Here is a 15,758-nt window from a genome sequence, read left to right as displayed (position 1 = left end):
TCTCCCAGGACCCTTACCCAGGAGGCCGCCACAGCCTTGGAAAAGGTACAAAAGACCATCGCACAGAGACAGGCACACCGTTATAACGCAGACCTGCCTTTCAACTTTATCATTCTGGGAACCCTGCCACACCTCCATGGGTTGATCTTTCAGTGGGATCTATCAGCGAAAACATCCAAGGACCGAGGCTTGAGGGACCCCCTCTTGATTATAGAGTGGGTGTTCCTCAGCCACCACAGGTCCAAAAGAATGACAAGGCCACAAGAGTTGGTGGCGGAGTTGATCCGGAAGGCCCGCTTCCGGATCCGGGAATTGGCAGGTGTTGATTTCACATGCATACATATTCCAATTCACCTTAATTCGGGCCATTTGACAAAGGCCATGCTGGAACACCTCCTCATGGAGAATGAGGCTCTCCAATTTGCTCTAGACTCTTACACCGGTCAAATTTCGATTCATAGACCGGCCCACAAATTATTCAATCAGGATGTTCAATTTAAATTGTCTCTAAAAAAGATTCAGAGCCGGAAGCCTTTAAAGGCACTGACCATTTTTACTGACGCGTCCGGAGCATCCCACAAGTCAGTGGCGACTTGGAGGGATCCTCAAACTCAGCAATGGGAGACCGATGTTGTTACAGTTGAGGGATCACCTCAAATTGCTGAGTTGGCCGCAGTCATCAGGGTCTTTGAGAGGTTCTCCAAGCCTTTCAATTTGGTCACTGATTCGGCTTATGTTGCCGGTGTTGTGTCTAGGGCGGAGAGCGCAGTCCTGCAGGAGGTTCCAAACATGGCTCTCTTTCAATTGCTCTCGAGATTAATAGATCTGGTCTCCCGTCGAGAGCAACCATATTATGTTATGCATGTGAGGTCACACACCGACCTCCCGGGGTTCATCGCGGAGGGCAATCGGCGTGCCGATGCCCTAGCCGCCCCTGTTGAGATGGCCCCACTTCCCGACGCCTTTCAGCAGGCAAAGCTCAGCCACCAACGGTTCCATCAGAATGCGCCCGGCCTGGTCCGTCAATTCCATCTGACGAGGGACCAGGCGAAGGCGATTGTGGCCACATGCCCACAGTGCCAGGCCTTTCAACTTCCCGCCATCAGCGCCGGCGCCAACCCAAGGGGGCTTCACAGTTGTGAAGTGTGGCAGATGGATGTAACCCACATCCCTTGTTTCGGCAGATTTAAATATGTGCATGTCTCTGTGGACACCTTTTCTGGGGCCGTCTACGCTTCTGCCCACACAGGGGAGAGGTCGGCAGATGTCAAAAAGCATCTGTTGCAGGCCTTTTCCGTGTTGGGCATCCCTAAAGAAATTAAGACGGACAACGGGCCAGGGTACACCTCCAGGGAGTTCCGAAGCTTCCTGCAGGAGTGGGGAGTGAGCCATAAGACCGGCATCCCTTACTCCCCGACAGGGCAGGCCGTGGTTGAGCGGGCCCACCAGAGCCTCAAACGCACCTTAGAACATCAAAAAGGGGCAGTGAAGGTGGAATCCCCTCAGATCCGACTCGCCAGGGCCTTATTTACCATCAATTTCCTAAATTGCAGTTTCGAGTGCCTGAACCCGCCCATCGCGAGGCACTTTAACACCAGCCGCGCAACCCAGTTTAAAGAAAAGCCACCAGTCTTAATTAAGGACCCGGAGACGTGGAGGACTGAAGGGCCCTTTGACCTGGTGACCTGGGGTCGTGGGTACGCTTGCGTATCCACCCCCGCCGGGCTCAAGTGGGTCCCTTCGAAGTGGGTCAAGCCATTCCTCCCCGGGAAGATGTGCAAGCCAAACGCCTCACCGCAGGTCACCCAATCTGCCTTGAGGCGGAAACGGAAAATAGTCTCCACTGCCGGTGCCCCCCAGGCTGAACCATCCCCCCCTGAACCCTCAGTTCTAACCTATTTTCTTCGCTTGTTTCAGTTGGACCCCGACTCTTCAGTTTGATTGCACTACTTTCCTTGTAATTTTTGTTATTTTATGTATTGCTTTAAGTTTTTCCGTAATATATAAGTTGCTCCTCCGTCTCCTGCCCACCACAACGCCACAAGTCAACTATGTCGCCACTCCCCCCTCCTCGGGTCCAGATGTCCAGATGTCACCATACGAGGAGATGAGCCCTGCCGCCGCATCCTCGGACCCGCAGTGGTTCTCGGTCCCGGAGACCATCGCCGGCACTGAGAATTCGACGCAAGGAACTTTATATCTGGACTCCTCAAATTTAGAAACTGGACTCTAAGGGTCACTTTATTTCGTTTTACAAAACAAAAAAGGGGGAGATGTTGTGGTGCGCGTTCGGGTCCATTTGTATTGTTCCCCCCATTTGTATTACTTTTCCCCAGTTTATGATATTCCCCCCGGTTTGTAACCCCAAGCTTATGTTGATGGTTCAGCCCTGGTTTCCCCCTCTCCTTGAGTTGGTTCCCTCCAGTTCTGGGCAAGCTGCCAAGCCCTTGTCCCCTCCCCGGTTACCTTGACAACTTCCCTACTTGTTACATTTTCCCCTCCTCCCGGGCCCTGTCCATCTCCCTAAACCACACCCAGTCTTCCAGAAACTTCTCCCTTTCCCTGAGGGTGATTGGACAGGAACCCCGGGCCCCTCCCCAGTCTGTGTTTCATTGGTTTTAGTCCATGTCAGTCTAATGTCACCCCACTCCTTAGTTCTCCCTCATTGGTTGATGGAATGTATCGATGTCTGTGTCCACCCCCTTTATATACTGCTGTTTTTCACTCCTCTTGGTCTTCCCTCATGGATTCCCCTAGAGGTTGTCCTACAATAAACCCTCTGGACTGCATCCTCGTGTGGAGACCCTCTTTTCTACCGCTTCTTCTATTCTCGCCGCTCCCCGCGTGGCTGCTTGTGCTCCTGCCGAAGGCGCTGCCCTGACGCCCCGGCGCATTGGGGTAGTGCCCCCCGCTGCAGGCTGCTGTTTGGTGCTCCCAGCTAGCCGGTGCAGCCTCCTCCCCACTACCGGGGGAGTAGAGGGCGATCGACACAGCAGCGCGGCAATCTGTCTTCTAGGAGAGAAGAAACTGGATTCTCTGTAGCAAGAAATAAATGCAAAAATGGAATAAAGTGAAATTAGTATCTTGAAAAAGTTCTGCCGGAAGGAGCAAAACATTTCCTGTCAAAATGAGTTGTATGTAAAGAATTTTCCTCCTGGTGTTTGTTTCCTCTTGTAGTCTCCTCCTTCCACAACCTCCTCTGGGGCTATGGGATCTGATGACACACAGCTTCAACCTGGGCAGAGATAGAGGATGGGATTCCCAAGATTGTGTTGGGAAGGACACAGGATTAAAACGTAAGAAACTGCATTTATTCTTGAGAGAATCAGGTTTATCTGGTCATCTCATTAGTGTGGTGCCAGGGAGTCCAGGTGAGACCTGTCCAAAGGTAACAAGTGCATAATTGTTTCTTTTATAGGTCCAGCAGCGCACAGGTTTTACAGGAACAACCAGAAGGTACAGCTTACACAACCTTTCTCATGCAGAAGCATGTAAAAGAATAATACAATCCACAAAGAGGTCAGAGGATGCATTGTGATCAGCACAAATATCCTCCAGAATACAAAGATGCCAAAATCTCCTCTTAAATGCAGCACTGCTACAAGTATCAGCTGCCATAACTATTTTCTTTTATTCGCGCAGAACCTGACATGTGCAGAATATGAATTAGTGTAAGGCTTTAAAAATAAATAAATAGAAATTTTACATGCTCCTTTTTTTTTCTTCCAAACAACCCCAAGCACAGTGTCACTGTCCTACCAGCAAAACTGTCCTCCCTCCATGGTGCCAAAGGACCTGGCTAAAACCAGTGTGAATTTTTTATTTTTTTTTTAATCATGTGCCAAGTATGACAGCAGTCTTGTGCACAGGAAGCATCTGGATGCACTGGAAAGAATTTCCTGACCAGCTCTGAGTGACAAACTCAACTAACAGTTCTTTTACAGCAGCTACGGAAGAGCATGTTGCTCCCATGCTATTGCTCTTGGGGAAAAAAAAAAAGAGGGGGTGGGAGGGGAAAGAGCCCCTCATTATTCTACCTAAAACAAGCAAACAATCAAAGACCAAAAAAAAACAGAAAAATGGATTCAGAGGCCTTTTACATTACTTTTTTTGAAAAAAAACATTTTTATTGCCTTCGGTCCTTTCAAAGTCAGTTAAAATAGAAGAAGCAGCAAATAGAATTTGTTAAGGAATTTACACAAGGACCCACCAGAATCCTCTCAAGAGGGAAAAAAAGGAAATAGAAAGAGATGAGGCTCAGTGGGAAACACAAGTAGATAGAGGTGGCTGAAAACAGGTGGTAAGATTTAGAAAATAAATATGGATAGTAGTGACCTGTAAAAAACATGTTCACAACCATTCCAACATACAAAGATGGAGAAAAGCACAAAAATTAACGTGGCAGTGCTGGGTTAATGGTTTAACTTGATGATCTAAGAGGTCTTTTCCAAACTTTATGGCTCTGTGACTAATTAAAGACTTCCTTTCTTGGGTTGCAGAAGGATCCTGATCAAGTGGAATATGTATTGTGAATGTTTTTGCCAGGCTTAGACTCCAGTACAGGGAGAAGTGCTAGATGTGCTGTTCAGGGGGGACTTGGTGAGGCCACAGAGTACAAGAAGCTGTGAAATCGTGCATTCACCTGCTAAGTGAGCAGCTGATGATCAGAAATACAATTACTCTCCCTGTAGTAACTGTGGATGGTGCCACCATCTGTACAGTTATTTAACATTCTCAGGATTCGTGTTAAACTTTGCTGCTTGTGATTTCCATGGAATGAGTTTCACAGGTTATACATAATGTAAAAAGGAAAAAAAAAATTCCTTTCAGAAAGCTTATTACTCACTGATCTTCTGCTCTGTTGAGAGACCCCTGTTCTTGAATAATAAAGCAAGGGTAAGAACAGTCCCATTCATTTCCTCTGACACACAGTATAGGAAGTAGAAGAAATGCTGACTGAAGTCACCTTCAAACAATTTAAAAGCACTCAGAAATGTCACTCAAATACTTTCTCCTGTGATACACATTCATGGAAATTTTTCATTAATTCTACCTTTGTTCCCCCTTTCAGGTGTACAAGTGAAGCTGATTTGTAAGTGGTTTAGGCTCTGGGCAAGTGCCCATTTTCTGCCAGCTCTCAGGCTCAAGAGAAGTGCACGTACAGAGGTCATGCTGTTCCAAAGGTCTCACACAAGAAGTTCCTGCCCTCCTCCAGTCATGCCACGTTCCTGGCTCCTGCTGCCCAGCTCTGAAGGTATCTCCCAGGGCAGGCAAGACCACAGAGTGCATTTGTAGTCTTATGGGAAACTATAGCTACTGCACTAGAGATAACAGAAATCAGCAATTCTAGGCCACCCAGGAAAGGCACAAAGAGAACAAACAGACACATTCTTCAGGAAATACATTGTTCTGCAAGAAGTACTTTGTTTATCGCAAATGACCTCCCATGCCACTGCTTAAGAAACAAAACAAAGGGGAAAAAACCAGAAAAAAACCTGACACTGAGGTCTTACTTCAAAACTTCTTCTGTAAAACAGAAAACTTACATTAAATTGCAGTGTATGTACAATTCTGGTGATTGGAAGAACATTTTATTATCACTTTGTCTCTCACAGTTGGTCCACACTTCAAATGTGTACTGACATGTAAGCACAAGAGGTGCATTTATACTTTCAGAAAGCTTTTAAATTATGCCATTTATGTACATGACAGATGTCAAGAATCTTGAGACTAGGAAAAGACAGTGATGTGTAAATTAGACATATTTGTAATACCCAGGTTGTTTTAGTATAACCTCATTCATTGGCCAAGCTTTGTCAAGAGACAGTCTTGCTATTTGATCTACAGAAGTAAAGAATAAGCAAGATGCCTCTAATAAAAACTTCCTGAACAGTATATCTACTTGATAATGTCTCAAACCCTATATTCTTTTCAGGTGTTATATTATTTCATATTTCTTTAATATATTAACTGTTCTCTTTAGTGTACATTCTACTCTTATTCACAATTATAAAATCAAGACCATCAGATTTTTATTAGATGTATCTCTTTGAAAATCCCCAAGCCCAACAATTTCCTACAAAACTAGAGGCAAGTCAAGCACAATAGAGGACAGACTCTCCTGCACATCCCAGAGTAGAACAGGGACAGAACAGTGACATCTGCTTGTAACACTCTCATCTCAGATTCTAACTGCTCCAAGTCAGATTCAAGACACCATGTGGGTCTGACACTTTGTGCAAAGCCTGTGATTCACAGAAGTGAATTTGGCATGGCAGGTCTGCTCTGAGAGAAATGTGTGTCAATAACTCAAGCATTAATTGCACATACATAACTGAGCATTTGCTACCAGTTAGATGCTTCTGACTTTCTCCAGGAAAGAGACATTTTAAATTGCCTTCTCAATATAATTTTGACATAACCTGTACACATACCAGATCTCAGAAATTCCTACATCTGACCCCTCAGGTATTGTTATTAGCACACCTGAACTGCATGAAGTACTGCTGTGTTCTGCATTGCAAGCCACGAGTGTGAGGATTTGCCTTATCTGAAGCACAAAAGCAGAATCCCAGGAACTAATCTGATCCCTCTATCAACAACGCATTTAAAGGAAGATTATCTCTTCTGCAAAGACTGGGTGTCCTTCAGTAAGTCAGTTCTCTTCTGGCTGCTATTGATAGCTGAACAAGCTATTCCCAGAGGTACCACTGCATTTCCCAACCAGCCATGAGGAAAAGAAACAGCCATTTCCCAAGTCAGGTTCACAGTTAAAGAAAAGCCACAGATGAACTCAAGTGCTCATTTCCCTGTCTAATCAGAAATACCTGATGACCTGTGAAATGTAGCAAACTGTCCCTCCCTTTCCATTTTCACCTGAATTTCATCATGCACTTGCAAGATACTAGATGGAACTTGAATAGTCAGCATTTCACAACAGTGCAGGAGGGGAAAAAAAAGTCTCAACTACACAAAACTCAGGTGTATATACACACACAAAACCCTGTTTTCCTGAGATTTCAATCCAATCCACTGAATTAGAAGGTCCAATAAGCATCTGATATTTCTTATACTTATCTGATCAAGGTCTCCAAAACCCTGCCACACATCACAATTCTTGTCATCAAATTGATTCAAATGAAGCAGTGACTGGTTTGGTCTACTGCTTTTTGAAGGCCTATCAAAATTACTTCTGGATTGCAATACAGGTATAAATTATAGCTGGTAAACACTTCAGAGTGCTGATTTATAGGTTCATTGCGGTCTGAAAGCACAGCCCAAAGGCTTCTCTTGCAAACCTTTAGAGTGCAACTACTATATATTAATGATTATTGCACTCTTTTGTAAGTGGCAAAAAGATCAAGCAGTCGATTCAGCTGGCTATACTTGAATCTTAAAGCAAGAACAAGCACTGCAGCTGGTCCACTACTGCCATACAGGAATGGTCTGGGGTAAATTAATTCACTTCTGACAAATATATCCCTCCTAGTTCTATCCACAGAAGTACCTGAACATCTTCCATTTACTTTCTAAGTTACCATCGAATCCTGTTTCACCTGAACTACTAAATCCCTTTCTAGTTTTTGCTCCTCCCAGGTCCTTCTATGCTCATTCTCTATAATAACAAGGCTTAGTATTACAGAAATGGGAAAAAATAACCCCATACACTTTTTCCAAGTGATTCTCCATGCCCAAACTCTCACAAGGTCTCATTTTACCAGAGAAATGTATACTTGCAAAGAAAACAACAGAATTAACCTTAGAGGATAATATAGATCTATATTCCCTTCCCACATTCAACACAGAGACACTTGTAATAAACAGGCTTTCTGAAGGAAAGGTATTGTATCATTTTCCAATTGCAGTGCAATCATACACTTGAAACATTATTTTTGTTTTATTAGATGCTTCTCTGTCCAAAGTGACAAGAAGGTAATGACTATTACTTTCTCCAGTCCCAAATCTGGCGTTTGTCCCAGCAGTAGAGGAAGGGGACAGACAGTGTAGAACTACACTTTCCCATCCATGTGCAAATCATACCACAGTTACTTAACTCTCCTGAAATATATAAGAACATATTTTCTACATTCACTGCTAGGTGTCTGACAGTAATAAATGAAGGCTACTATTTGGACAAACTTGTCATAATTATTTCTAGATGCTAACGCATTCCACTAAATACTCCTACAGCACTGCCAGGGAAACACTACTGAAATGCCCAGAGCAGGCATCATTACCACTCATGTTTCACAGTGATGCCATGTGAATATGCAGGAGAGCAAACATTGCCCTCCCACAAACCCTTCTCTCCCATCCTTTGCAGGATTCCTGTGCTTTTACATCAGCTGATAAAACAACTTTTAATCATCTGCATCAGCATACACAGGCACACAGTACATTTTGAGCCTGCATTTTTGGCAATACATCCTAGAATTTAGCAACAGCCAAGGCTTTGATTCATAAACCATAAGATCACAAATAACCACACAGATACTTTCCACTTTTAATCCAGTATCTCATCTAATCTGCACATAGAACAGTTCAAAGAATATGTCTTGCCCACTTCCCTTAGCAAAACAGACAATGGCAAACTACCAAGACTGGTTAAATATTTCTGTTGCCTGCCCTAATATTCTCTGCCCTTAGTTTTGGGACTGGCAGTAGCTCAATAACTCAGGATTTTATAATTTATGAAGAAATACACAGTAAACAATAAATGAAGAATAGTAAGTATATAGGGATGTTGTTTCTTTCTTCTAAATCCTTAATTAAGTAAATATGCACATTTTGCATACAGACACTTCTTATGCATAAATGATATTCACTTTTCACCATGTATTTTAGTAGTAGGAAGAATCTTGCAATGTAACAGAAGACAAACACTTTCCTAAGGAAAGCTAACATATGCACTGTTTTTGAGTCATGTAAAAAAAAACAGAGCAGAGAAACTGTTCAAAGAGAAGACTCTTTGGCAGAGAACTGACCAGACAGTAAGTTAAATCTACTGATGATCTTAAAAATTCTCCAATTATGGGTGCATGTCTGAGCTTTGCTCACAATGTTTACATGACCTCCAATGAACATCCTGAACTACAGCCAATATTCACTAGAACCAACTACTGTGTAAACAACTGTGAAAAAATATACAGGAAAAGCTTTTTCAAGTTTGTAGCCTGCAACTGCATACAGCGGGAATGGATAGATCTTTTGCAATACAAATAGTGCCCCAAATCAGTTCTCCACACAGAGAAAGTTTCCAGTGATAAAGGACACATGTAAGGCATGTTCTTTTAAAAACCTGACTCCCATGAAGCAGCTCATTGTTCACAAAGGGAATGGTGTTTACACAGGAAAAAGTCTACTTTCAACAAATCTAAAATCCAACAGATGTTTCCTTCTATCTTGGCAGAACAAGTTTGTGACCCATTTCTGCTCAATCAAAAAGTTTCGAAGTTATTTCTGCAGGAAAAAAAAACCTCCATACTTGACAGAATGATTTTGGAAAACAAATTCAATAAAACTTGAATTCCAAATTTCAATTATTACTAAATGGAATTAACTTTAAAAAAAATCAGTGCTTTTTAAAGAGAATGTCTTATGATCTGGATTTGAAGAGCTACAACATGATAATTTTGGTTTGTGAAAGAGAAAGTAGGGCAGACTGTTAACTCACAAGTGCTCTGCATTGCAATTGCTCTCCTCAAATAATTTTAATCTCCCTTCTCCTGCAACACCCCTCCAAAGCTCCTGGCTGCCCTTGGCTTCTTCAAATTTCATAAGACTTCTCTTCCTCTGCACACAGCAACTAAATAACAGAAGTGGCTGAGCAGAGTATAAAAGTGGATCTTTTAATTCTATTTTACAGTATACACTGATCACACAGCAAGCCTAAGCACTGTATAGAAGTGTAGAAGACAAAGAATTTCAGGCTTTCCCAAAGTTGTGCAGTTATATACACTGTGCTGTTACACATCTTACTTTGACTTACCATCAGGAGAAAGTTTCAGGACTTTCAAGATGTACCTGGTGGCATTACACCATTACAGAGCAAAGCTAGATCTGGTGACATCCTGTTGCACAACTGAACGCTGCAAAGACAGCAGCTCCCAAGGAGTTGGTGCCCAACAATACTGAACTGAGATGGATCACAGGTTGCTGAGGATTTTATCAATTTTTTACACCTTTTTTTAAAATGTAGCTTCAGAGGTCAAATAAATTATATTAACAGCTAGATACAAACATCAAAGCCAAAGTTAAAATAGTCTTAAACATGAGTATGACAAGTGTAATAAGTTCATGCAACCTTCTGTACCATCTTTACCTCCACGAGTCCCTCCTTCACTGGATTTTACTCCAGTTATTTCTTGTCCAGATATTTTGTAAGCTTTATACAAAGTTCCCACCTCTGTATTGTTTTATAAGCAGCACCTTCAGCAATGAGGTTTCTTACCCCAGCTGAAGCCTCTGCATGCCCTGAGATGAATATAAGAAGGCAGAACTGAAATCTGCCAGCCATGCAATGCACCATTATTACACCCAACACGAATATCAGCAGTGCAAAGGAGACCCTCTGAGATGCAATTCAAATCTGCCTATCAAACAATTATAGCAGAAAGTAGAAGCGGTTTTCTCTCTCCCCCAGTAATCCTATTTGTCCTTTAAATAGATCTTAAGCATAATCTTGACCTGTCAGCATTTCTGTAAAGAAATACCAGCTCAGACCTAAATGGATTTGTCAGACAATCACAGCCCAACAGTTCTCTGAGATCTAACAGCTGAACAGCTGTGGGACAACCTTCCACATAACAAGAATTTGAGTTAATTTCAAAAGGGAATATTTTCTCTGAAATTAAGTGATAAAAAGACATAATTTGTTGCACAGAACCCTGTGCCTTAGCAATATCATGATGTGGTGTGGCATAGCTGAGATTACGTGAGCCAACCCATACAGAAAATTATCTGCAGTTAACTGTTAAACACTTTGGGCTGCTCTGAATGTAGGAAAATGGGAGTAAAAGAAAATCACTGAGAATTCTGACTTGAACATGTAACAGCAGCATTTTAAAAGACAACAAGTACATATTATATCACATATTAAAAATAGCAGAATGTATCTTAGCTGAAGAGCAGAAATACTTCCTATTCCTCAGGACTTAAGGGTCACCTACATAAATAAACATACACACCAAAAAACCCTGCTCTCTGTGTCATCAGCCTCCTGTTCTGTTCAGGCTTCTATGGGCTGGAATAATGAATTTTAAAGACAATGTAGGGGATAATGGCCCAAAGGCCACACTATCCTCATCCTTTGAAGTGATGGAGAGGTTGCATGTTCAGGAAGTACAACAAGCCAAATCTTAAAATGCTTCCAATGCCTACGGATTGTAGTTTCTTTAATGAAGATCTGGATTATTTCATACGTATCTAGATGCAGAAGAGAAGTTCTTATACAGATTTTATGTTAAAAATTGAAGTGATGTTCATTTCCCTAATTTTAAAAAACCAGCGATACAGGTTTTAACATTTGTATTTAGAAGGATATCAACTTAAGTACTCAACAATGTTATTTTGTGTATTTGCAGAGTTGGTAACTCTGTATGTGACTGAGGAATATAATCAAACTTTGCACTGAATTCCAACCCCATACTTTGACCTGGGGCAAAGCCTAATTAATCTTTTGGGTCTATCATTATTAATAGTCAAGAGTTACACACTTGCCTACCTGTTGGCTTATCCACACCAAGGAATCCAGCCTGTCCCAGGATTTTAAACACTTTATGTGCTGGGAACTGTCCTTCTTCTTCCCACTTATCCACAAAGGGGTTAATCTCCTTGTCAATGATCTAGATTTGGAAAACAAATTGTACAAGTTACAAACACAGGCATCCTGCACAAAAACTTTTGACTACTTTCTCCTAAAAACTGCAATTCAAGAAGAAAAAGAAAAAACAACATACAGAGAAAAGCCCACTAATTTTCTTACTTCCTGATGGATATCCTTATTTTCCACTGACCCACAACTATTACAACAAACGTAATCACGCAAATGTAAATAATTCTTGTAGCAGTTATTACTAGAACAGGCCATCAGGGCTAATTTAAGCCTCTCCAAGGTCTATGAAAATGGCTGCTTCCCTCATTATTTGTTACCACTTTGGGTACAGTTTCTAGAAAGTGACAGGAAAGGAAATCTGGATTATCCTCGAAAGAACCTTGGCAAAAAAACGTTGATCTGTTCTTGATGACTATACACAGTACCAAGAAAGTCAAGTAGAAGAGATTAATTTCCTCTCCCTTTGCCTGAAACACTCTCAAAGAAGTCGGTGCTGTTTGGAGCATGTCTGTATTTAGATTTCCCCACAAGTCTGACAGAACATGTACTGGAAAAGTATGATCTTCTTCCAGAATTGATAATATTCCAAATCTAGTCCCTGAGCAACTCTTGACTGTGCTACTGCTAGTGCTGCACACCTTCCAAAAGTCAGTGTCCTAAGCTGCCTGACTGCAGTCCTTACAGTGTTCAGGCTGCAGCCTTCCCTTCCAGCCTTTGCAAGCAAAACACATCTGCAGTACAGCCACTACATTCAGCAACACCTTCAGGTTTCAGGGCACAGAAGCTGGATGTTTCGCTCCACAAAGTCCCAGATTTCCATGGCCATGGGAAAGGAGCAAAGTGGGTAGTGTGCACGTGTGTTCTTGCTGCCTGCCAGCTCATCATGAGGCAGCTGGGTTGTGCCCACCTCTACCCAGCTCTGCAGCCCACAGCAGGCCTTGGCACAGGCTCCTTCTGCCATGCAGCCAAGGGCACCACACACCTCGGTCAGCCTCATGAGGGGGTCCGAATAGGAAACATCCTCCCCACAAACTAAACCCTACCAATATAAATAGAAAGGTAATGCCTTTAACATGGGACCACGGTTTTACTACTATGCTGTTTCAGGAAGAGAGAATTTGTTATTTCAAGAACTTACTCCTTTTAGTCTTCTTTCTCCACTAAATAAACAAGTCCTGTGGTGCTATTTCTTGAGCTCGAAATAGAATCCTCTCCCTCCATGACTGCTGTGTTCTTGAGACCCTGCGAAACCTTCTTCCAAACTACGCATTTATTGCACATTCTTTGGAGAATTTCAGCCCTTATATGGCTGCTTTCTGTCTTGCAGTTGGCCACAGAAATAAACATACTTGAATGCTGGTAACAGGAAAATCACTTTTTCACTTCTCTCACCAAATTCTGAGAAACTCTTATACTGAATGTTCAACTCATTCAGTAATTATTATCTCTCTCCCACTGTTATATCGATTAACACAGGTTGAATGATCAATAGTAAAAAAATACTTGGCAGAACCCTATCTAGGAGAGCTTATATTTCTCTTCTATATTACCACATCCCATATGCTCAGATCCTAAGTCACTGACCCTCAATGTTGAAGGTGGTGAAACACCTTTTTGGCTGTAACAGCATCTGGCAATGCTAATTGGATAACACCCAGGGGAATACCTGAAAGAGTGTACAAAAAGTTATTCCAGTATTTTGATGGATCTTGGCAAAAATATGTGGTGAATATACTAACATAGAGTTTTGTTTGTTGTAGCTGGTACTGGGCCAGGTTTTTTTGTAGCCTACATACAAAGGTACCTTTGAAGCTAAGCAGATTCTGAATGACTAAGCCATGATTTCTGCAGGTTTGCTCCTGTGCCTTTGCGTAAAACTCAAATTGTGTAACAGAACTAACTTATTACCAGGTGAGGTTTGCCACATTGATTAAAACACAATCTTCCTTGCATGACACAACAATTAAACCCCCAAAGACAACCTCACTGCACAAACCATAAATTGTGTATGGCTTTAAATTTTTTTTTTTTAAATCACAGTTCAGATACTGATAGCCACAGTTTCTTCTTAGCTATTGCACCATTCACTGTGGTTTTGTGGGAACACCTTCCCTAGTACAACCTCATAAAAAAATAAGCCAAATTCCCAAAGAACTACAGTACTCCTCAACTGGCTGGTGCTTCAGCACTGATTACTGGATATTGTCATCCCTTCCTAGAAAAGCTAATTGAAACAAGGAGAGGTATTTTTAAAGGGTCAAGCCAGCAGTGACTGAATGATCACAAAATTAAACATTTGCTTAAAACCTTGCTGAAGACAGGTCAAATAATGCTTCTTACTTCAACCATCTGATTTGTCCCCTCCCTTGGCTTTAGCTATTTCCTCACATTTGTGCCCTCAGAAAAATATTTTACTCTTGAACTGCAGGCAAATATTATGTAGGCGTCTTAACTTTAACCCTAAGGTATCCATGCAGTGTTTGGCAATTATACAGAAGCAAGCTTTCAGCAGTATGTGAGCAGCTGGTCTGCTTATTTACATATGCTTTATCATGAGAAACATGGAAATCATGGGTGCCAGCATTTGGACTTCCATCACCAGGATACCAACTATAACAAGATTTAAAACTTCTAACACTAGAAATATTTAGCACTGCATACTACAGGTATCATGTGACAGATATTCCCAGCCACAAAAGAAGTCTTTTCACCTGATCTAGCTGGCCAAATCTCAATGGCATTTGGGATGTAAAATTGATTAAGGAGCCATATAACTTTCCCACCTGCTGAAGTAGCAGTATACCACAACAAAAACTGTTCTTTTTCTGGCAGCAAGGGCACAGTAAGTCTTATGTATGGAACTGGTGTTTTTCTCAGGCTATTTCATCCGAACAATAAAGATGCAAACCTAAAGCACTAGGCTCTGGAAGCAGCCTTGGTTTAGCCTGCATCTCAGCATGAGCTCAGGCTGCTCTCTCTGGGGAGCCTCCAAAAAATGGCCTCAAGGCTGTTATCGGCTGTGAATTATTAAAAACACTCTGGATACTTGCCCAGTCGGAAACAGATCAAGCCAACAAATTTACTTCATGTTGAATGATGGTAAGAAAAATAAGTGTTTTCATTAGAAACTGTCTTGACAAAATTTTGTGAAAACAGCACCTGTGGCTTCCTGCCCAGGACTGGGGAAATGGCATGGCAGGGTTAGAGAGGGGACAGAGACATAAATTCAGATTTTTTTTAGAAACAGGTAACTTTAGTTTTTCTTCAGGAAAGTGCAATGAAAATTCTGGCTCCCCCCAAATCACTGCCATAGTTTTGACTATTTTCCACTGAAACTTAGTACGTTATTTAAATGAGAAAAGTAACAAAAATACATTATGCTGATGCTCAGTATTTTTGCTGCTATTGTAGTTGTATCAGCAACTACCCAGAAACATTAGAAATTACATTTAATTCTGAATTCTAAAATAAATGCATTCTACAACAATAGAAACTGTACCTGAATTAATTTGGGTACTGAGAGTATGTACACATTACTTTCACAGCAATTGAAGATTAGTTTTCATTATTCACCAGCATGTTTACCTTCTATCATGCAATTCAGAAATTAAAGACCACACCAGTTCTACACACAATACCTCTTCTAAGTACCCCTTGTAAGGCTGCACAGTGTACAGTTTCAGCACACTGTTAGCAAGATGATGAATTTTGAAACAAGAAATGAATTATTTAAAAATTACACAAATATTTACTACAGCTTCCTGTGAGTTATACCTCAGCTGAGATTAGACTAATTTATTAGAGAAGTAAAAGAAAACATCTAAGAAAAAGGTATTTTGGATTAAGAAGACTAAATGGAGTCTGTGGAGCCAGGATTAGATTAGATGTTAGGAAGAAATTCTTTACTCAGAGGGTGGTAAAATAC

The 15,758-nt window shown here is 41.6% G+C and overlaps 1 protein-coding gene across 1 annotated transcript in view; it reads right to left on the bottom strand.

Moving 5' to 3' along the window:
• LOC119697062 (probable acyl-CoA dehydrogenase 6) overlaps nucleotides 1-15,758 on the bottom strand; it is an 81,281-nt gene that overhangs the window by 57,186 nt on the left and 8,337 nt on the right. Inside the window, exon 2 of the mRNA XM_038127145.1 lies at nucleotides 11,723-11,843. Within this exon, the coding sequence (XP_037983073.1) occupies nucleotides 11,723-11,843 (121 nt within the window). The remainder of the gene's footprint in view (nucleotides 1-11,722; nucleotides 11,844-15,758) is intronic.

This window comes from Motacilla alba, chromosome 2 (assembly GCF_015832195.1).
Source record: "Motacilla alba alba isolate MOTALB_02 chromosome 2, Motacilla_alba_V1.0_pri, whole genome shotgun sequence".
Classification (NCBI taxonomy): Eukaryota; Metazoa; Chordata; class Aves; order Passeriformes; family Motacillidae; genus Motacilla; species Motacilla alba.
This window is presented reverse-complemented; position numbering and strand designations above follow the sequence as displayed.